This window comes from Sander lucioperca, chromosome 24 (assembly GCF_008315115.2).
Source record: "Sander lucioperca isolate FBNREF2018 chromosome 24, SLUC_FBN_1.2, whole genome shotgun sequence".
Classification (NCBI taxonomy): domain Eukaryota; kingdom Metazoa; phylum Chordata; class Actinopteri; order Perciformes; family Percidae; genus Sander; species Sander lucioperca.
Window position 1 is genome coordinate 4,658,618 of NC_050196.1, and position 23,900 is coordinate 4,682,517.

The 23,900-nt window shown below is 39.1% G+C and overlaps 2 protein-coding genes and 2 non-coding genes across 6 annotated transcripts in view; all 4 read left to right on the top strand.

The window, feature by feature from the left end:
• The window catches only part of LOC116058583 (zinc finger protein OZF-like), a 228,922-nt gene that overhangs the window by 129,029 nt on the left and 75,993 nt on the right, over positions 1-23,900 (top strand). The gene's annotated exons all lie outside the window — the stretch shown is intronic.
• On the top strand, positions 13,014-18,659 carry LOC116058587. Of its 2 annotated transcripts, XR_004107076.2 has the most exons (5): positions 13,014-13,384; positions 13,797-13,943; positions 16,299-16,400; positions 17,074-17,508; positions 17,692-18,659. XR_004107076.2 is itself a non-coding variant. In XM_031311481.2 (4 exons), the coding sequence occupies exons 1-4, from the start codon at positions 13,040-13,042 to the stop codon at positions 17,380-17,382; spliced, it is 903 nt and encodes a 300-aa protein (XP_031167341.1). In that variant the 5' UTR covers positions 13,014-13,039; the 3' UTR covers positions 17,383-18,659. The 2 variants fall into 2 exon arrangements, 1 of the variants encoding a protein (XP_031167341.1); XM_031311481.2 differs by having other exon boundaries at positions 17,074-18,659.
• On the top strand, positions 21,298-21,371 carry trnat-agu. Its single transcript has one exon. It is a non-coding gene; the product is annotated as a tRNA-Thr (tRNA).
• Positions 21,892-21,964, top strand: trnat-cgu. Its single transcript has one exon. It is a non-coding gene; the product is annotated as a tRNA-Thr (tRNA).

The following is a 23,900-nucleotide window of genomic DNA, read 5'->3' on the forward strand; positions in this document are numbered from 1 at the left end:
CGGGGACACTAGGGAGGCTGCTAGCTAGCCTGCAGTCACTACGTGACCTGGATTCAGGGGATTTGCTAGCTAGCCAGGGCTCAGGGAGGTTGCTAGCTAGCTAGCCTAGATTCAGGGGAGCTGCTAGCCAGCGTGGGAATCTGGGAGGCTACTAGCCAGCCGGGGATCAGAGAGGCTGCTAGCTAGCCTGGGCACAGGGAGGTTGCTGGCTAGCCCGGACTCAGGGAGGTTGCTAGCTAGCTGGGGCTCTGAGAGGCTGCTAGCTAGCCTAGATTCAGGGGAGCTGCTAGCTAGCGGGGAATCTGGGAGGCTACTATCCAGCCGGGGATCAGAGAGGCTGCTAGCTAGCCTGGGCTCAGGGAGGTTGCTGGCTAGCCTGGACTCAGGGAGGTTGCTAGCTAGCCTAGATTCAGGGGAGCTGCTAGCTAGCTTAGCTTCAGGGGGGCTGCTAGCTAGCGGGGAATCTGAGAGGCTGCTAGCCAGCCGGGGCTCAAGAAAGTTGCTAGCTAGCCTGGATTTAGGGAGGTTGCTAGCTAGGTGGGGCTCAGGGAGGTTGCTTGCTAACTGGGGCTCAAGGACTATGCTAGCTAGCTGGGGCTCAGGGAGGTTGCTAGCTAGCCGGGGCTCAGGGAGGTTGCTAGCTAGCTGGGATTCAGGGGGGTGGCTAGCTAGCTGGGACTCAGGGAGACTGCTAGCTAGCCTGGATTCAGGGGGACTGCTAGCTAGCCTGGATTCAGGGGGACTGCTAGCTAGCGGGGAATCTGGGAGACTGCTAGCCAGCCGGGAATCAGGGAGGCTACTAGCCAGCCGGGAATCAGGGAGGCTGCTAGCTAGCTTGGATTCAGAGGGGCTGCTAGCTAGCAGGGGCTCAAGAGGGCTGCTAGCTAGCCTGGATTCAGGTGGGCTGCTAGCTAGCCGGGGATTCGGGAGGCTGCTAACTAGCCCTGAGTCAGGAGAGCTGCACGCCAGCTCAGGAAAGCTGCACTTCAGCCCGGGGTCAGGAGAGCTGCATGCCAGCCCAGAGTCAGGAGAGCTGCACGCCAGCCCGGGAACGGAAGGGTTGCACGCCAGCCCGGGAACGGAAGGGTTACACGCCAGCCCGGGAACGGAAGGGTTACACGCCAGCCCGGGAACGGAAGGGTTGCACGCCAGCCCGGGAACAGAAGGGTTGCACGTCAGCCCGGGAACAGAAGGGTTGCACGTCAGCCCGGGAACAGAAGGGTTGCACGTCAGCTCGGGAACAGAAGGGTTGCACGTCAGCTCGGGAACAGAAGGGTTGCACGTCAGCTCGAGGATGCTAGGGAACGAGGACTCTGGGGTGAAGAGCGGGGCATTGTGACGGGAGCCATGTCTTCCTCTTCCCCGTCTGCGACCTCCGCGAGTCCCAGAAAAAACAGCCAGGCGGGTACCCTCATAGGACTGCTGGTGGTTGGGGGCATACGCTGACTGGGTAACCTCTGAGCAGTCCAACAAGCGTTCTGGGGAAGCCGGAGGGGAAGTGGGCGGATCGACAATACATGCCCCGAAGGCCACGGTGTTTGCCGACTGGGGAGCAGGCAGGCTGGTGGGTGAGTCACTGGAGGTGGCTTGAAAAAAGTGATTTAGCCAGTACTTAATAACCTCCAACTGGGGAACAAAGTGACTCACCCACGGTCTCTCCGACAACCACTGCTGCTGGATGGTGAGCTTCTCCAGGAGAGGGGGGGTGCTGGTCCGGCGCAGAGCAACGCAGACACTGCACAGTCCAGCCAAACTCCAAAACCTTCTTTTTAAAGAGAAGCTTCTCCGCTGGGTCCATGTCTGGTCAGATTGTTCTGTTACAGGGGAGCGAGGAATAGTGGACCCAAACGCAGAGATGAAGCAGGCAGGCAGGAGAAGGTTGTGCTCAAAAATTGAATTAACAAAAAACGGCAGTACAGCGACTGGAAAACAAGGGTAAGGATACAAAATGGGGACAAGCTGACGGCACAAGGAAACAAACTGACAGGGCAAAGACACAAAACAATCTGACAAGAGCGAAAAGGGGACACAGAGGTTAAATACACGAGGTAATGAACAAATGGACAGGTGATACAACAGGTGAAACACATCAGGGCGGGGCAGGGTAATCAACAAAGGCGGGAAACAGAGAGTAAAACTAGACATGACAAGACAGAAAACAGACTATCAAAATAAAACAGGAAACAGGAACAACAGACAGAAAACATGACATCAGCTAAACGCAGAAACTTGACACAACACTAAACACCAGGGAGGACAGAGGACACAGGAATAACAGAACATACACAATTCAGAATAAACACAAGAACAGGAAACCTACAAAACAAGGCATAAATCTACAGAATAAAATATACAACAACAAGGAACATACAGAAATAAGTAATACAGGCAACAGAAACAGGTAACCAAAATGTCCCAACCATCACAGAAATAAATAATACAGGCAACAGAAACAGGTAACAAATGTCCCAACCATCACACTTTTACTAAAGCTAGAACATATTTATCTTGTTTCTAGTGTGGCTGATGATGAACTTTTGCAAGAGTTTGACTATTTAATAGGCACTGCTTCGGTCCCTCTTATCCATCAAACCTTCGCTCAGCACTTATAGAATGGTAACTGTCAAGTAGATGAAACTATTCTGCAAGTCAAATCCAATCACTGCTTCTTGTAGTGGCCGTGGCCCTCCTTCCACTGCCTGGAAGCGAAAGACTTACTACAAAAAACATTTTAATATTGTAGAATCTGTAGAATTTGTGCTAGACTCCCAAAACAAAAAATCATTTCAGTATATCTCTATTCTAAAATCTTTACAGCAGGTTCTAAGTTGTGAAACTTTTTTGGACAAAGCAACTAATTTAAAATCTTTATATCAAATTCAATCTGATAAAATTCTGTATAAGCCTTTTTATGGCGGTATTAATTACAGAGAAAATTTGCTGTTGTCAAAGGAGTGTGCTATTTCACTTATTTTTTATGTAGATGATTTTGAAATATGTAATCCCCCTGGTGTATATTGGGCATTGGGGAACTTGCCTGCTAGTTGTCACTCATCGCTTTCTAATATATATTTAGCTGCACTTATTCATAGTGAGGATGTTAAGTGCTATGGATTTGAGAGTGTTTTGAAGCCCTTAGCCCTTATCTTATTATATTAGAACAACAAGGACTATTCATTGTCAAGTTGGGGAAATCTCTGAAAGGCTTTGTTCATTGTGTAGTAGCAGACAATCTCGGAGCCCATGGTATTGCAGGTTTTGTGGAAAGTTTTGCAGGTAAATATGTTTGCAGATTTTGTACAGCAGAAAATGTTGACATTCAAACAACAGAAGTCAAGTCCGGAGCATTTTGTGAGAAGCAAGGATATCCATACTGCTCATCTTAAAGTTATTGAAGAAAATTGACTGTCTAGTCATTTTGGTGTAAAAAGGAAGTGTGTGCGTCAGAAAATCTGTCATATTTCAGTGTGACGCAGAGTTTCCCCCCAGATATAGCTCATGATCTGAATTATCCCTGTTGAGATTGCTCTTTGTCTTACTGTGTTAATTTCCAAAAATATTTCACATTAGCCAATTTAAATGAAGCAATAACAACATTTCCATTTAAGTGGACTGATAAGACAAACCGTCCCCATCTTGTGCCCCTCACCTACGCGGCAAAGACAAAAATTGGAGGAAATGCACACAAGAATTGGAGCCTGTTGAGATTTCTTCCTTTCTTGATCGGGACCAGAGTTCCTTCAAACGAACCAGCCTGGCAAGTCCTCTGTGAATTAAAGGACATTGTAGAACTGGTTGTTGCACCTTTTCACACGGAGGACTCTATTTGTTATCTTGACTTCAAGATATCTGATCACAGGACGGTATTCCAAGAAGTTTTCCCTGATCAAAGAGTTCGGCCCAAACATCATTACTTGGAGCATTATCTAGGGTTAATACGCCATTTCGGACCCCTTGTAGCACTATGGACTATGAGATTTGAAGCAAAACATAGCTTTGTTAAAAGAGTAATTCATCATACAAACTGTTACAAAAATGTACTGTATTCATTAGCTCAAAGGCACCAATTTCAGACTGCATATAATCTGCACGTGTAGATTTTTTTAAGCCATCTTTGGAGGTTACTGATGTTTCAAGACTTCCCATTGATGTTATTAATGAGGACATTGCATTGGCAGTAAAGCAAAGACATCAACATGTGGACACTGTAAACCTTGCAAAAAGTGCATCCTATGACAGCTTCAATTACAATATTAGAATGGTGGTAGCCCATGGGTCACTGGCTGGACTTCCAGAGTTCTGAGAAATAGTTCATATGATTGTTCTACAGGAGAGACTAATTTTCATTGTCAAAAAATGGGATGCCTGGTACCTGGAACATTACAGAGCTTATGACTTAGTCATATCTACTGCTAGGGAACTAAGGCTTGTTGGGGTACATGAACTGACAGATCCCTACCCTCTGGCTCACTACATGGTTGATGGACGGCGCCTCATCTCTCTGAAGAGATACATACATGCATAAGGTTGAATATGAATGAGTGTAGGATTGGAAATGTTTGAGAATGCCTTGCTTCGCTTTCTTTTGCTGTCCTCTCATAATGTAAAAAAGACACTGCTTTAAGGCCATAGCAGTTTGACTTTTGACACAAATTTATGGGAATTTCAGAAAGTGTAAAACTTCTCTATATCACTATAATAGTGATTAGGGGGATTGTTAATCATAAAATTGGTGATTAGTAATTAGATTTAAGTTATGGACCATACAACTAATACTAATGTTTGTTTTTTTTATTCCTGTTTTTAGATTCTTTTTGATGGGCGGACATGGCAGTGAAAAGGCCAGCCAAGTTGCAAGTTGTTTTGAATCCCGATGACACCAGGAAGCTAATTCTGCCTGACGGAATTCCAGAGACAATGGAGCAGCTTATGGATGAAGTCCGGAAAGTGTGTGGGTTAAATGGGAATTTAAGACTGCAGTACCAAGACAGAGACTTTGGAGATGCGTTAGTGAACTTGACATCTACTGCTGAACTTGAGGATTTGGCAACTGGTCATCCCAATAACTGATGATTGCAGCCAAGGACTTAATCTTACTGTCTGTGATGATTTGTCAACTCAATCAGATGACACAGAGCTCCTTTCCACACCCTCCAGCTCTGTCTCTACAAGAACTCAGATGTGGCCAAGAGAGTTTCCGATACCAACGTTCTCCTATGACACTGAACTGCAGTTAGAGAAGGGGAATGTGGTATATAGGTCAAACATTACAAGGTTGACACCTAGTTCAAAAATAAAATCTGATATTCTGGAAAAGGTAGCTGAAGAGATATTCAAGTACAAGGCCTACCCAACAGATTCTGACTTCAGTGACGTTGCCAAAAGCACTAATCAAGAAGCATCCATGCCTCTCTGAACCTGGTTCATACAACGGTTGTTACGGGTGGAAGCAGCGGTTGAAGACCAAAATGGGCAACTACCGAACTCAGCTAAAGGGCATTGGGTGTTCTGAATTACTTGCAAATTCACTTAAGTCCAAAGCTCCACAGGATGCATTGCCAGCAAAAAAAGTAAAGAGACCTAAGAGAGGAGAGGCCAACCACATTCCAACATTCCAACTGGAGAGACCCCAGACAAGTTGGAAAACGAGAGACTGTTACTTCTAAGTGAGGTGATGAAACGAAACAACCGTGCACTGATAAAGGACAAAATGGCCAAGACATGAAATTGTGGAGAAGGAATTAGGAGTGGAGGACTTAAAAGTCAGATGGCTCGCATTGTTCTCAATGGATGAGGTAAGTAACTTTTTTGTAAATCCATTGCAATAGTTCTGTCCTATAATATTCTCCCCTACCATTAGAAATCTGCTAATGAGCCATAATGCATGTTTAGATAGATAGATAGATAGATAGATAGATAGATTTTTTATTGATCCCAAAAAAATGGGAAATAACATTGTTAGGCCCTAGATGTCAAAAATAAGATCTTACACACCACATCTTGTAATGTGCTATTTTGTTTTTTTAAAGATCAATGCTGAATTCATGAGGATTACAACTGTTCCCCTTCAACCGCGGTTCTTGGCTTCCTTGGACAAGCACCACAGCAAGATGATTGATATCATCAGAAACAAGGGAGGAGTTGTCAGAGAGAAGACCCGGAACATACTGAGAGTTTTGGATCAGGTATGTATGTACTCGCTCAGTACATCAAATCAAATTTGTAGAGTTAGAATACACTTTGGAAGATGTGCCATGCTTCTCTTCTGAGTTTGACTGACTTTTTAACTGGTTTACTCAAAGCATTTGTAAATAACAATTACTGTTAACCAAAGAACCCATGTGCATTGTGCAGCAGTTGCATCTTCAATCAAGTTGTAAAACTGAACAGCATAATTTTGTACTGTTTGTGCTCTCATCTAGAGTCTTGAGGTAAATGTAAAGAGAGAGTGCCTGCTGAAGTCCCTTATTGTGTACCTTGGGGAGGATGTGGACAAACTTATCAAGGAGTATCTGGTAAGTAGTCATATGCAATAATCACTTTGGACAAGATAAACAAATATTAAAAGTCGTACATGGTCTCAACACTTGTCGGCTGTTTCTAAAAACCTTTTACACATCTTAAAAGTACAAAAAAACATATCCTACAAAGAAAAGAAAATTCCTCATAACTTTTGGCAAAATCGTTCCGCCATTATTGACCCTTCGCTAAGTCAAGCCCCTCAAACTAAGACAGGACAATAATAGCGTAGTATTTGCCAGCTGCGAACAGGTGCGACAACTACACAGCTATGCTTCGTAGAGTTTCATACAATCATTTCAGATTTAATTCATTTTCAGGCTGGTTCTGTGGATTTCGGGCTAGTCATGGTTAAATGTTGTACCTAGATCATGTGTGATATTGATACTCGTTACCTGGCGAGGTTTGAAGGACATAATACGTTTATTCCCCTTTCCAAAACAAAAATCAACCCCTGTCTGCTACACTGTAAAAACTGAGAACGGTGTTAATTAATATTTAGTTATCAAACATTAGTAACATATCCATAATAAAAATGACTATTTGCAGTTTGGAATCACATTGAGCTGAATTCAACAAATTTTATTTATTTATCAATTACATTTTACTCAGTTTTGTTTGAATAAAATCAGCTGTGAATCATTAAGAAGAATTTAATTATATTTTATCGGGAAAGTCAAAGATGCAGAAAATTAATAAATTTTACTCATTGGGAGGTCTTTGGATTTAATCATCTAACACTTCCGCTCCAGCTATTTTCAGCCACATGGACATCGTCATCGGACATTTCAGATACTGCCATTTTCCCAAAGGTAAGACTTGTTTAATTATTGTAAGTTGTAAACATTTTACAACGAGTTGCTGTAACAGTTAGCAGTTGAACATTGTTTTGCATTGCTGCAAGTTACCCAACAGTCCAACTTTACTGGCTGAAAGTGAAAATAAAGATATGTTAGCCTAACTTAACGTTACAGTACTGCCTAATGTTTAGACTAAAAGCGTGGCAATGAATGACTGAAAAAGTAGTCGGTTAAATATCAAAATTTCATGTGATTTTTCCAAGTATAAGGTATAATGGCCTTTAAGATACCAGCTAACATATTCTACTGTTGACAATTTTCCTGGCATCGGCCTGCGCCTCCACCCCTCCCCTGCCGTAACAAGCTAAATGAACTAACGTTAGTCTGTTACTGTGTTTTGTGGACGCTATGGAGGGTGTGCTAATCCCAAGTTCACAGAGGCTCCATGTTAAGTAATGTTAGCCACGCAGTTTCATGTCTCAATTCACGGTAACATACAACGAGGCACAACAGCAGATGGCATAAACCTTTTCAGTTTTTCTCTGTCGGAGTATACCTTCAAACCGGTTTCAGCACGTGCTGACAGATTACACCGGCGAGCTGCGTCTGAGGTCAGTAAATTAGACCATGGTGCAGACTTTGCGCTGCCAGAGAGAGGCTTCGTCCGTCTGTTTGCAACAACAGATTTAGCTATTTAGCTATTATGTTAGCATGTCATGCTCAGTATATCCAAATTCTGTCAACAACATGTCTCCACAAAACAGAATAAATCTAATTTAGGCGATGGACCTTTTATAGAATAATAAGACCAAAATAAATACCAGAAAGACAGACCGTATTCACACGAAAAAAGGATCATAATACCTTTAATAAATGATTTGCCTGATAAATTTTCTTTGTCAGGTTCACTCTTCATTTTTATTTGCATACTACTTGTTTCAGTGTCCCTAAGCCTTAATAATTACTGTTGCAAACCACAGTTTTTTATGATTTGCCATATTTTATGGAAGTAAATGTCCTGTAAGTGTGTCTGACTAGTTTGACCTTGTGTCAGAGTCTACTGGGTTATTTTAATGCAGTTCTGTACTTACTGTACCTATAGTTAATTATATAGGTAGGTGTTATCGTGGTGTGGTGGTCTGTCACAGACTAACTACTCTTTACCTGAGAAAGATCACCTGTGGTTGAAACAATTATGGTACTATGAATGCACATAAAGTACAAGACAGATGTGTGCCACCTTTTATAGTATGCCAGTTTCAGCTCCTTGTGGTTACACATTTTCACTTTGTTGCTTGTGTGTTTTGTATGTTCCTGACAGAAATGTGCATGATAATGATAAAAAAAAAAAACTTTTACCTCAGTGACTATGATTTTCGTCATCTGTGAACAAACAATACTCCTTATATGTTACCTCTTATGTATGTGTAAAATACAAACTTTTCCAATTGAATTTAAGCTCATTTGAATTTCTTTCCAGGTGCATGAAGAGTCTTTGACTGAAATTTGTCAACAGGTATGTATTTGACTTGTATGCAAAACACAAAATGCTGTGTTACCACATTTCACATAGAGTACATGTTATGTAAAGGTTTATACACTGTTTGTTTTGCAATACAATATTTGATTATTACTATGTCTTGTATCAACATTTGCTGGTTAAAAAGTTTTGATTTTCAATTATCAAAACCTGTGAACCTTGAAATTTAAACAGCAGAAAATATAGAAATACTGATAACATATTTCTCATAGACATACAATTAAGTGATGATAACACATTGTTTGCACATACTTTTTCACACCCTAGTTACCATTTACGGGAATTGTATTACGTTGACACTAATTAAGCAAATTTTCTTTCAAATAGTTTATTGCAAAAATTAGATGTCAGACAAAAACTAAATTTGAACGTAATATGTACGCAACATCAACAAACACTAAAAAAACAATACTGAAATCAAAGGTGCCCAATCTCTTTCATGTCATGATACATTATTTCATTATTAGACCTATTATCGATGTAGGCTACTAGTTATACAGTAAGTTAATAAGACCTTTTTATTTTTTACTACCTTAGGTTTTGTTCGATGGGATGGCAGTGTAAGATCTGCAAGTCTTTGTCTGCCACAAAGGGGGATCTACTAAAGCATTACAGACTACAACACGTAACATCTGGTCGTGGGCAATCCCAGCCATGTCTATATGACAGTTGCCCTTGCACATTTAAAACTCAGAGTGCCCTTCGCACACATTTGTCCAGGTACCATGCAGCTGAACAAAGTCTACAGCCAGGAATAATCTCAGCTTTTAAGTGTATAGTTTGCAACGCTTATTTTTCTACAGAGAAGGACTACTTTCAGCATATTGGAAATCATTTGAAGTGCCACGAAACAGTCTTTTGTGTATTTGAAGGATGCGACTTTAGGACAAATATATACAACACATATCTGAAACACAAAAGCAGAAGACACAAATCTTATTCTTTGAGTGATTTTAAGCAAGACGTGTATGGGAGTCACCATAACCAGACTTTTGACCATTCTGATGTACCAGAGGCCAGTGACCATGAGGGCACTAGTTTAAATTGTGATCAGGAAAGTGCATCTTGCTTAGTTCTTCAAAGAATTGCCTTACTTCTGCTGAAGCTAGAAAGCATATATAATGCCTCAGGGAAGTGCATTGATGCATTGGTTGAAGACCTTCAGTTCATCTCATCTTCAGCATCTGTTGCAGCTGTTAGAAACATACTTGATTCAACATTGAAGTTTAATAACTGCATTGTTGACCAGGCCATCCTAACTGACTTGGCAGAACAATTGTGTAACTTCCATCCCATTAGTACAGCACTTGCAGCAGGTGGTCCGCTTGGTTCGGCTTTTAAGAGAAGGAAGTATTTTAAGTTACATTTTCAGTGTGTCGATCCTGTTGAATATATTCTTGATTCACAAAAGAACAAGACATTTCAATATGTGCCTATTCTAGAGACTCTGCAGGAAGTCTTGAAGAATAAAGACATTGCTGAGGGAATCTTATCCAAACATTCAAACAGCACTGGATATATTAAATCATTTTGTGATGGCAAATGTTTCAAGAAAAATGACTTCTATGCTGGAGAAGAAACAAGACTCTCTATAATCCTTTATGTTGACGACTTTGAGGTGTGTAACCCGCTTGGAACTTCGAGAAAAAAACACAAAATAACAGCCGTTTATTGGGTTTTGGCAAATGGGTTGTCCAAGTTGCAATCTGCATTATCGTCAATTCAGCTAGCTTTACTTTGCAAAGCTGTTGATGTCAAGCAGTTTGATTACAAAGCAGTTTTGGAACCACTCTTGAAAGATCTTGCCACTCTAGAACAGAAAGGGATTTTCATTTCTAGTGTTGGACAGAATCTTAAAGGCACTGTACACTGTGTTGTAGCTGATAATCTCGGTGCACATTCAATCAGTGGACTAGTTGAAAGTTTCACAGGGCCATACATCTGTAGATTTTGTCTTGGACATTCTTCAGAGTTCCAGACACACGAAGTGCGGACTGGGGTGTTTCCACCTCGGACAAAGAAGGACCATAGTTTGCATGTGCAAACTGTGAGAGAAAATCCAAATTTAACACATTGCTTTGGCGTAAAGCGGTCGTGTCCATTGACTGATAAATTGAATAATTTTCACTTTGTCTCTGGGTACCCACCAGATGTGCTACATGACCTTTTTGAAGGCATAGTCCCAAGAGAATTAGCATTGTGTTTCCAGATTTTTACCAAGAAGAAGTACTTTAATTTGACTGTACTCAACGAGTTAATCACACTTTTTCCCTATAAGGGCTCGGACAAAGCCAACAGCCCTCAAGAAATCCCTCAAAACTACATTCATCGCAAAACTATAGGTGGAAATGCCCATGAAAATTGGGCCCTTATACAGTTGTTGCCACTCATTATTGGATCGCGGATACCTGAGGGTGATCCTGCCTGGCAGGTTCTTCTGACTTTAAAAGACATCGTTGAATTGGTGGTTGCCCCTGTTCACACAGCTGAAACTATTGCATACCTTGACTTTAAAATATCTGAACATCGTGACAGATTCTTAGCAGTTTTTCCTGAAGAGACACTGACACCCAAACACCATTTTTTGGAACACTATCCTGGATTAATTGAAGAATATGGGCCTCTGGTTGGTGTATGGACAATGCGCTTTGAAGCAAAACACAGCTTTTTTAAGCAGGTTGTGAGGCACACTAAAAACTTTAAAAATGTATTGTTGACCCTTTCTACAAGACATCAAATGATGATGGCATACCACTTGTATACAGACATTGGAAAACAGGCATTGTGTGTAACAAAAATATCTGTCGTGCCTTTAGATGTGCTGCATTCAGACATACAGGAAGCTTTAAGAAAAACATCACCGCGTCTGTGTACTGTGCAGTTAGCTAACACTGTCAGCTACTATGGAACAAGGTACACTGTTGGGATGATCCTGTCCTATGGCTCTACTGGTGGACTACCTGACTTTGCTGAGATTGTTCAGATAGCCATTTTGGACAACTGTATATATTTTATTGTAAAGTTACTTGCTGCCTGGTATGAAGAGCATATAAGATCTTTTTACCTGGAGGTCACTGGGAAAATGGCTCTTTTGGATCAGCAGAAACTTGGTGACGTCTACCCCTTGGCCGCGTACAGTGTGGGAGGAAAACGCTTGGTTACACTCAAACGTCACATCTGTTGTGCATTTTAGGTAATTGGAATTAATTATGTTATTCTTTACATCTTACAATATCTATACTGTAACACATTTGTCTGGAAGTGCACCATACTAACTAAATTAGTCCATCAGTAAGAGTTTCAGTTGCTGGCTTTGGTGGTGGATTTCATTTTATTGGCATCCTACTGATATAACCTTTATTTGAAGAGCGTTGTCTATCTATTTATTCTGGTGGCACACACCAGGCTCTTAATTACATTATTCATTGTTAAGTCTAGTGTCATGTTTAACTTTCTGCTTGCTATTGAACTTTTGTCCTTTCACATTCTTGTCAATCTGGCAGAGATGGAGGCCAAGCTCAGAGTAATACTTAATGACCGAGTTGAGAAGTTGGTCCTTCCATCAGGAATCCCACCCACAGTGGAGGAGCTGCAAACTGTTGTGAAGGAGACCTTTGAAATTTCTGATGAGTTCAGTCTTCAGTATTTGGACTCAGAATTTGAAGATTACTTTACTCTTCATACAAGTGACCAAATTAAACACAAAGACACCATAAAGATAGTTCACACTGCCTCAATTATCCTTAACATGCTTCCACTTGATGAAAGTTTGGGCAGTTCCTTTGATCAACAGTCAACAGACTGTGACTCTGCATCTTATGCAGACTCATCTGCTGGAACGTCTTCTTCACAGGACACCATTATCCTGTCTAGGCGAAATACTACAGAACGATGTCAAGGGTGGCCAAAGCAGTTCCCCATTCCAGGGTTTGCATATGAAACTGAGATTTACCTTGAAAGAGCCACTGAAGACTACAAGAAGAATGGAACACTTGTGACTACCTCAAAGATCAAGACAGACATACTTGAGAAGCTGGCTGAAACTATATATACATATACAGCCTATCCATCAAGTGCACAGATAAGTGATGTTGCTGAGGCACTTGTCAGTAAGTATCCTTGTCTTAAGGAACCCGGCTCCTCAGGTTACTATGGATGGCAACAAAGCATCAAATACAAGATGGCAAATTATCGCACCAAACTCCGAGGCTATGGTGTTCCTGAGGTGATGTGTAATGCACTGAAACACAAGAGCCCAGCAAACCAGAAGTCTGCAAAGAGTGTAAAAAAACCTCGAAAGGCAGAGGTAAACTACCTCCCCCCTTACCCAGCAGGAGAGGATGAAGAAAGTCAAGAACAAGAGAGGATTCAGTTGCTTACTGAAGTAAGAAAAAGGGACAACAACAAATTGATCAAAGAAAAAATGGCCAAAACATTTGCACACAGAAGAAACGAAATCATCAACCTATCACCCAGCATAGAGGACATCAAAACCAGATGGCCTGCTCTATTTGAGCCCTCTCAAGTGAGTTACAAGCACATGCTAATTTGAAATATTTCTAGTCCACTATGAAGGACTGCACTAGTGGTTTTGCATATTTAGCTCATAAATAGAAAATGTGTTATGTTACTGTCAACTATTTTCTAAATCATATTTTCAAGGTCAAATTCCAGAATTATTTAGATTTTGTTGCATTATATAACTGTACAGTTTCTAACAGAAATCATTTTAAATAATCTTTGTGAGTGCATGTAAGAAACTACCAACACTGAAGATTGTAGTATGCTAGCCAAAATATATTAACATGCTGCACAGTCAGATGATTTAACCCAGAATGTACATGAAGGTCATAATATCATGAGAATAATATTGCTTCTTGCTAGAGTTGCAAGAACAATATGTAAAATATGTAATGTATGTATTATTTACCTTTCAGATCCAGGATGAGTTTCACAGAATCACAATGGTGCATCTTGAATCAAAGTTCATGTCTAAGCTGGATGAATACACTCCGAAGCTTCTGAACATCTTCCACTCCAAAGGTGGAACCATGGGGTTGAGGTTGCAGGCCATCCTACTCAAGGTAACCTTAAATGGCTATTATGTTTGTATATTATTTTGTAATCAAACTGGAATATAATGCTTATTACTTAAATCTACAGGAGGTAATGTTAGCCTGTGATTCTCTCTGATAAAGAGAATTTCCCGGTAAATAATAGCTAACATTTTTTTAAATAATTTGTATACACTCAGTGGTCACTTTATTAGATACATAATTATTCAAGTTTATATTGTTCAGTTTTTTTGACATTGTCAGAAAGGTGTACATTCAATTATATGTTTATTATTGAGGTCATAGTTAAAAGCGGTGCTATACTAGACGGCATTGTACTGAAGTGTGTTTGTAATTCTTTGTACTGCATATTTACATACATGTGGGGTTGGCATATTAGTAACACCTCCCAATAGTCCAGTAGAAAATCTTCCAATAGTAATAAGCTCAATGCTAAAACATATACATTATTAACATTTCTCTGACGTGTGAACAAAAACGGAACATTATATCCATCATAAAAGGAGACTTTATGGCAGAACAATTGTATTGAACTGCATTAAATTGTACAGGTGCACAAATTTAAAGTGACCACTGAATATACACTGTCACTCACAACCAATGGCACATGTTTGAGACTTGCAAAGTAGTGCTTTGACATGACTGATTCTGTTCCACATTGTTGATTGGACACCAAAACCCTCAACCTGCAATGGTTATGTGATTAACAGCCATTTGAAGCATATATGTTTAGGTATATCTTTTTGAAACACTAAACAATTTATTGAAAATGTCTGCTGCGGTCATCTACAAATAATGTTCAACATTTATGGTTTACATAACCATATAGCAACTCGTTTAGCGCCAGTTATCACTCAGCTCTGTGTACTTACTGCTTAAAGGAATACATTGAGGAACGGCTAGTCTGGCTCTGTCCCAAGGTTACTAAATTTGCCTACCAGCACATCTAAAGCTCACCGATTGACATGTTATGTCTTGTTTGTTTAATCCATACAAAACACAAGGTGTAAAAATGTTTTGGTTTTATGGGAGTATATATGCACTGTTAGTTTGCTGGGACCAAAACCTTTGTTTCACTGGACTGGTCCCTAAGACATTTTGTTTAGCAGTAATGTAAGCCACCTGGTGTTAAAAGCTGCAGCTTTAACAGGGCTCGAGACTAACGGCGTCCTGTTGTCCTGGGGACGATAGAAAATGTGTTTGGGACGAAGAGAAATATTCTGTAGAACGCCTCTAGGGCGAAAGGGATTGTGTGTGTGCTTATTTATTACTATCACTTAGCGAATGACAAACTGAACCGACCGAGCGCTGACTACAACGGAGGCCGTCTTCTCACGCTGTTACTACAGTCAGGCCGGACTCACACAGGAGGCTGGCTGCTCACCTGTTCCCGCGGTACAGGTCCATTGATTCTCTCATTCACAAACGGCTTGCTGACCTCGCAATCACGCTGTGTAGGCTAGCGTTAAGTGACACACATCAATCTTCTCACGCAGTGAAAAACAAATCTATATTCTGATAACGATGAGTAGCAGCAAGAATCATCTCCACCCAGCTAATGCAACTCGGCATACGGCGTGATGGTAAAGTAACCCGCACGCGCTGAGACGCAGCCAGCAGACTCACTGGTTTTGCATTATAAATATCTAAAACCTGAAGCACAATCTGGCTCTGTTTGGGACTGTGAGCTGCACTTTATGGGAGCTGCAGAAGTTAACGTGAGGATTTGTGCCAAGATTTCTGTCTGATCACAAGTGTTGGTTTCGGTTTGTACCTTCGATGAAGTGCACTTGTCTCATTCAGTACAGTACAGAAGGGGAGCACAGCTGAGTATAGGTCAGGTAGACTTATATTATAAAATATTATGAATTCTCATTAAATAATGATGTTAGTCTCATAATATTATGATTTTCCTCTGGACTTGTCAGAGAACACAGATATGTGGGAGAGATTCTGAATGTGCAGAAAGTTTTGAACCTGAGCAGAAAACCTGCTGAAACAAAGTCCAGGAGTTTATAACTGAATTGAAAATAAATAATTTATCATCAAGAAAAAAGGTGCCCCAACAGATAACTTTTCAGTTTTGTTTATAAATCTTTTTGTTTGAATCAAGCAAAATAAATATTATTTATTTTATCAATATATAATAATTTATTATGTCACTAACAGCTATAGAGGATAATAAACAAATAACATTTAGATTTTTGGACGCTTTACATTAACTTCAGGACGGTTAAAATTGTTTTTCAGGACGGTTCAGGGACGGAGGTGAAAAAAGTTAGTCTGGAGCCCTGTTTAAGAAGTTTTGTCATTAAATGATTTTTACACCATGAACTTGAATTATGTTTATGTTTGTAATTTCAGGCTCCAAGCAACCATAGCATCAGCATGACCAGAGATGTTGTCATTCGGTGTTTGATGGTGTACCTTGGGGAATCCACAGATCATCTCTTAAAGGAGTATGATGTAAGTTCAAGAACATGTTAAAATATAAAGAAGGTAATCTGTCTCATCTCTAGGGCTGGGTATCGAAAGCCAAATTGCTCCGATACTGACAAGTATTGAAAAGTGCATGGTCAATCGGTACCAAATTTGATACATAAGGAGTAAATCTCATCAGTGTCAGTGAGCCAATATGCATGCAGCATGCTTGTACCTATATTTAATAATGCAGCTGATTGGCTAGCTAAGGTTAATTTAACATCATAGATATGCACCAAGAAAAAGACTACAGTATAATACTCCCAGAAACGAGGCTCACTAGGTGACCAGCCTGTGTTAGTGAATGTAGAATAACAGGTGTGCAACGGATCACAAAGTGTGCAGACAAGTGCCATGAAGAAATTCATTTCTGTAGCGATGAATTGATTTAATTTCCAAAATCTTACAAATATTTACAACTGTGACTAAATTCAGACCATCATCTCTGGTGTCATTGAATTGTTTTCATGTGGTGGTGAGCTGATTAGATCCTTTTTAACTTACCTGGCATGAAAATATGCTTATGGAAGTACATTATCTCAGATTTTATTACGTAACGGAAGTGCATCATGTGCAGCAGCCAATTTGGGAGTTGTTCAATTGGAACCTTCTCCTTTGGTGGTACAGTCTGAAATACCCAATGTTGTTGCTATTTCAGGATGCTGATGAAGACAGTGTGTCGCAGGACCTTGCTGTACAAAGAACTAAAATCTACAACATCAAGACTACTACGCCAGAGGGTCCTGATGACATCGGCATCGTAGTAGAGGGCGTGAAAGTTCTGACTGCTCTGGGTAACTTTCCAAGGGCTTGCTCCATGGTCGTTGGCTTGGCATATGCAGTGAATCTTGCCTATCCCAAGGAGCTCAGGTACACGCTTGAAGTCTTCCAGAAACTCCTCCTTGAGCTGGATTGTTCAAAGCTGTCCCCAAAAGTGAACAGCCTCAAGAATAAGCTACTAGCTTAAGAAAAGGGACGCTCGCAGAATGACAGGGAACAATTAACTCACTGTCAAAACTGTCACATGGTTACCCACTCACTGTGAAGGAACTGCAAACTGTTACTGAAGGAGACCTTTTGGAATTTCTGATGAGTTCAGTCTTTAGTATTTGGACTTGGAATTTGAAGATTACTTTACTCTTCATAAAAGTGACCAAAATAAACATAAAGACACCATAAAGATTGTTCACGCTGCCCTGATTGTTCTTAACTTGCTTCCACTTGATGAAAGTTTGGGCATTTTCTTTTTCAACTGTTAAGTAACTAAAAAATATAGATTTTCAGTGCAACATGTGGTTGTTTAGAAATATCAAGCCAACCATACTCATTTTACGGGAGTGGCATTGTGTTTTTGAATTTGTATTGCCACAGGCAGCTGTTATTGTACCTTGTGATTCCTCTGTGTACACCAGGGATGCAAATTTGACATGTTTCAATTGATTGTTTAAGTGAGTCCTATTTTAGCAAAAAGTAAAGAAGTAAGGCTAATGGAATAACTTGACCTTATCCCAGACTCCATGTGATATTAATCAATTACTTGTAGCCGTTTGAAAAACATAATGGCCCTGACGATTTCAATTGGCACATAAATGAAAATATAAGAAAAATTTGCAGACTGAAAACATTGTCTTAATTTAAATACACTAACAGGACTAAACCTTAAATCACATCAAAAATCAATGTGGATAATTTAAGCCAATGATGTAGCAGAAATTAAACACCATTAAATGATTAAACATGTATTAAAAAGAATCCCAAATGCCATTATATTGTGTCCCTATTGTACACATACATAATTTCTGCCTTTGTGTTCTCATAGCCTCTCTCTGTGTTTTATTGTTGTATTTTGACATTTTGCACTAAACAACTTGAAAAATGTTAGATAAACATGTTTAGAAAAAAATGGACAAATAAATGTTTACCTGCTGTTCTTATTATGCATGATGATTTATTAACCCAATTTAAGTTACCTGTGGCACCAAGAAGGCATGATATTAAGTGTATTATACATAAAAAAAGGATGGCAACAAAGTGACATGCAATATAATTGAATAGATTTAAAGTAATGTGATACCAATTAAAACTTCAATGTAAACAATTCATTTAGGTACGGATAAATAAGAAACACAGTGTAAATGTGTTGAATTAGGCAACAATGTGCTAAACTATTAGTTAATATAATTTATTTTATGTTAGTGAATACAACTTATTTTTATCCAGATATTTAGTAAATCTAAATTAATTTCTCCCAGATATTTAATAAATCTAAATTAATTTCTCCCAGATATTTATTAAATCTAAATTAATTTCTCCCAGATATTTAAAAAATCTAAATTAATTTCTCCCAGATATTTAGTAAATCTAAATTAATTTCTCCCAGATATTTAGTAAATCTAAATTACTTTTGCTCAGATACTTATTAAACATAAATCAGTTTTCTTTGTGAAACTGATTTGGATTTACTCAAAAATGTTTGGCTATATAACTTATAATTTTGTATGCTATTACTAAATCCAACACATTTTAAGTGTTGCTTTTATGAAAATGTACTCATTTGTTTTGTTTATATTTAGTTTATTTTTTCAATACTTGTTAATCAAAGTTGAAGAACTTAAAATCTATTCAATTATATTACGTGTCACTTTGTTGCCATGCATTTTTTAAGTAACCATTGGTCACATTTTTTACGGTGTAGGTGGCTATCCAGTTTAGCGTAGCTAGCCTCCCCCACAACAAACGGTGGCGCTATGAGTCAATTTAAATGTGGTGGGAGGTAGAGCTAACTTTGTAAAGATTTCCATGGTAATGTACTGTTTAAAAATTATAACTACTTTTGAGGGTGTTTATCAATAATGAGAAATTATCCAACGTATAGTTTTTGAACGTCAGATGTTAGTAGCAGCATTTTTTTTATTTTTTTATTTTGAAATGTCTTTCGATATTTATGAGTGCAAACTTTTTGGGGGTTTTAAATCCCAAAAAATTCCAAACTTGTTAAAATAAAGCATGTGCTGATAACTTTTATTCCTATAATTTTATTCCTATTACAGTTTGATTTGAAGTGAGTGTGCAGTCTGAGTGTCAAGCTCTAAATAATGGATTATTCGAAGAAACAGACATTTGGATACAGCATGTTTTTGTTCTGTGTTCTAGCTTGTATTCAAAAACCTTGCAGGAGAATGAAAGGGATAATTGTTAAATGTAAATAAGAGACACATACTTCATTTACAGAATCTTTCTCATTTTTTGTGGAAACCCATGTCTGGTAACACTATCAGTGTGGTTCTGGTGGAGTTGTCAAGTTAAAAAAAGAAAAGAACGTCAACAAATTGAGAAATTTGTTCTGTAAACGGTGAAGGAGAAAGTAGACTTGCATGGAAAACATCACTTTGTGTGGTGAATGTTAATTTCTAAAATGTCTTCTGGTACAAAAGACAAAAGGATTGCAATCTATTTTCAAGTGTCAGAAGCCTTGTGGGATTTTAGAGAATAGTAAAAGCTAATGTGGACAGTGGTAATATGCAGCAATTATGAGAACATGACTGCTGCTGTTTATAGTTTGCACCACCAGCAGTTGAACTGTATTTTCTCAATTTGTTTTGGTCTCTTGTTACATTTGTAATAGTTCAAAATAATGTGACATTCATACATTATAGTCCTTTTCTCAATGGATTGCCACGTTTTAGCACGGTTAGAAAGTACTGTTACACAATACATCTCAAGTTTAAAGTGAGATAAACCAGTTTTACATGTTTACATTACACGATTTTGTAAAGGTGATTAAGGTTGCATATGGTTGTAAAAAAAAACTCTCAAAGACCATATTTCACTTAACCCTTGTGTTGTCCTCGGGTCAAATTTGACCCATTCTCAAAACTTCTATATCAGAAATATAGGTTTCTTTTTTAACCAAATTACCCAAAACAATTTTATAGCATTTGAAAAAAAATTTAAATGGATTTAAAACTTGACTAAACTTTAAGATCCACGTCTGTGATTATCCATCAACATAGGTTCCTCTAATATTAGTCAAAATAATTAATCATTTCAAAGTTAGATATAATTTCCTGTAAATGACATGTATTGACCATGTATTCCAAAAATAAGTGTAAAACTAGTGGGAAGTTGGTGGGACAAAAACGTTAATTAAACGTTAATGTTAATTTTGACCCAGAAGGACAACAAGTGCATGGTCAACCGGAAGACAACACAAGGGTTAATTCTATATATGTTTTTTTTTTTTTTTATAGTAATATTAGGTTTTTCCAAATTGAAAAGTTAATTTTGAACAATGTAAAATAATGGTTTATGGTCTTTATAACAAATAATTTTTTTTACCTTGTGTGAATGTAAATCTTTAACTTCGGATAAATAAATATTTTAATTTATAATAAATCAAAATTTATAGTTAGACTAAATCAGAAATATAATTTGAGAAAAACTAAAAAAATTACCTTTACCAAAATTAGAGTGTTTTAATTAGTTTATTCTAAACTAAAAATTATACTTGGATGTAATAGTAATATTAGGTTTCTCCAAATTGAAAACTTAATTTGGAACAACGTAAAATAATAGTTTATGGACTTTATAACAAATAATATTTTTACTTTGTGTGAATGTAAATCTTTAAATTCGGATGAATAAATGTTTTTAATTTAGAATAAATCAAAATTAATATTTAGACTAAATCAGAAATATAATTTGAGCAAAACAAAAAAAATTAGCTGTAACAAATTAGAGTAATTTTTTTTAAGTTGATCCAAAGTACCATTTTTTTCAATGTAGTAAATGGAAGAATTTATCAGTCAGTATACTATATATTATACAGCTTATACAAGGTAAAAGAGAAATTAAGACTTAACATTACAGAATCACTGAAGGAGGTGCTGTGGCTTAGTTGGTTAAAGTGCCTGTTTAGTAAACAGGAGATCCTGGGTTCAAATCCCAGCAGTACCTTGTTGTTGCAGAGATTACCTCTGTTTGCATCCCGTCAGCATGTGTACCCAATCCTCATGCTGCCAATTATGCTACCCTGGTAGCAAATGAAAATGTAAAAGATGTTTTCCCTGGCATATTAAATTTACACAGAAACACTACATTAACACAGACTTAAGATGATACATAAAATCACATGAAATGCAGAGCAATACAAGTTTAAGCTACAATATACACCTTAGTTTATTCATCAGCCATTTCTGTTAATTTGCCCTAATTATGCTGTTTTGATAAAAACTAGTAAATTGATTATTACCTCTCCCCCACTCTGTAAGGAAGAGCCTGGAAGAAGCTTATATCAGGCAGTCGGCCCCTTAAATGCCTTGGTCGTTAAAGTTCAAGCTTATTTCACTTCTGACCTCAGTCAGCATCACATGCACCTTAAACCACACCCAACAGTGATGTCACATGGTCCTGGTGTACACCTGGGCCACGTTCAGCCCCGACAAAACGAGCAAACCGTTTGTTCAAAGTGTAAGAAGGTGCTGTAGCTTAGAGGTTAAAGCGCCTGTCTCGTAAACAGGAGATCCTGGGTTCAAATCCCAGCAGTACCTTGTTAACAGGTGATTAACACAACTGTGTTGCAGTGTTGTCACCAGAATTTTCATACAGTGACCTGGTTTATTTTCAGCAAGGACAACACACTTAAATCCTGATTTCCCAGAGTCCAAAAGTTATATGTAACATTAGGATATTAAAGGTGCATTGAGTAATATCAACAGCTAGTGTTTAAAATAGTTACCGCAGTACAACGTAAAAATACTGGAGAGAGTTGTCTACCAAGACTCAAAGTTCACGGAGGTTGCCAGGCTGAGACCGCAGCATTCACAACAAAGTTGTTAGGCACTTGTCTCACATAGCCATACATTACATCACAGCACAGCGGAGTAGCTAAAGTAAAATACTGGCTATATTGACAGTCATAAAAGCCTGTGCTTACGCGGAGCTCTTTACCCAACTGACAGACACACTTTTTCCACAAAAAAAAGAAGAAAAAAAAAACAAAACCTCGCCGGGCAGCCCCTTAAATGCCTTGGCCATTAAAGTTCAAGTTTATTTCACCTCTGACCTCAGTCAGTATCACATGCACCTTAAATCATACCCAACAGCCGCTCATCCTTTGCATCGAAAGGAGCCCGTTGAGGTGGTTTGGGCGACTGGTAAGGATGCTCCCTGGGCACCTCCCCAAGGAGGTGTTCCAGTCACGTCCAGCTGGGAGAAGGCCTCAGGGAAGACCCGAGGCCCGTTCGAAATGAACTGCGCCTCACCTGTAAAGTTGACGAGAGCAGGCGACAGCAGCAGGGAGCGGTGACAAAAAGCTGGGGTAAAATCGGACAGTTTTCAGCCAATTCCAGCAGCCTTCAGGCTGAACAGGAAGTCAAAGAAAATCTCACATCTCGTTAGGTCCGATTCCGATTTAATGAAATGTTATCAGACCCATATATCAGCTTGTACACAGTCTCGAGTTGTTTTTATTAAAACAGAGTAGCTGTCAAAATGCTTTACATGCGATCTGTTGCTGATCTTAATGAAGAGACTGTAGATGATCCGTAATCTGAACTGATTTAGTCTCAATGATTTCTAAACGTCATGACCAGCCACGCAACATGTGTTCTGTACAGAATAAGCCTTTAAATGAGATAAATAGCTATTAAAATCCCTCCAATTCAAAAACAATAAAAAGTGTATGTAAAATGTCATCATTTTTAGTTGATTCTGTACCAATCAGCTGTTAGATCAGCTGAGAGGCAGGCGTTTCCCAGCATGCCCCGGGTCTGCCTGGGTAATGCAGTCGGTGAAAAGCAACCGTGCTGCCTGCGTCTCAAACCTGATCTTGTGAGGTTATCGTTGCCCACGTGTGAATGACGTCAGAGCAAGTCGGGATCAAGTTGGACACAAATCTAACCGGCATGCAGTGGGCGGCGATCACCGGCGACCGATTCTGCACAGACCTGGCTCATCTCGAACGAGCCTATTATATTTCTGTCCTGGCCTGGGAACGCCTTGAGATCCCCCCGTCAGAGCTGGCTAATATGGCTCAGGAAAGGGAAGTTTGGGGCCCCCTGCTGGAGCTGCTGCCCCTGTGACCTGACCCCGATATGCGGATGATGATGGATGGATGGATTTATCAGACATCCAGGTAATAAGCTGAGATAAATAGATACATAAATTCTCCATCTCGGAAAGCAAAATAGTCCCTCTGAAGCCATCTATTTAGAATCGTTCAACTGTTCTGTATATCATTTTCTATATTACAGTAGATGTTTCCCTTGTATTCTCATTTTTTAAACTATGATCATTAAAAATTTAACTTCAAAGTTACAGGTTTATTATACACAATAATCAGATGGTAATCGTGAATAGTGTATATCTTTCACATTTTTTCATATTTAAATTCAACCAGAGGCTTTAGAGAACAGAGAGACCTCATTTAGTACTGCTGGAACTGGGCTGTGCAGTCAATCCAAGTAAAAAAGTACAATTCATTAG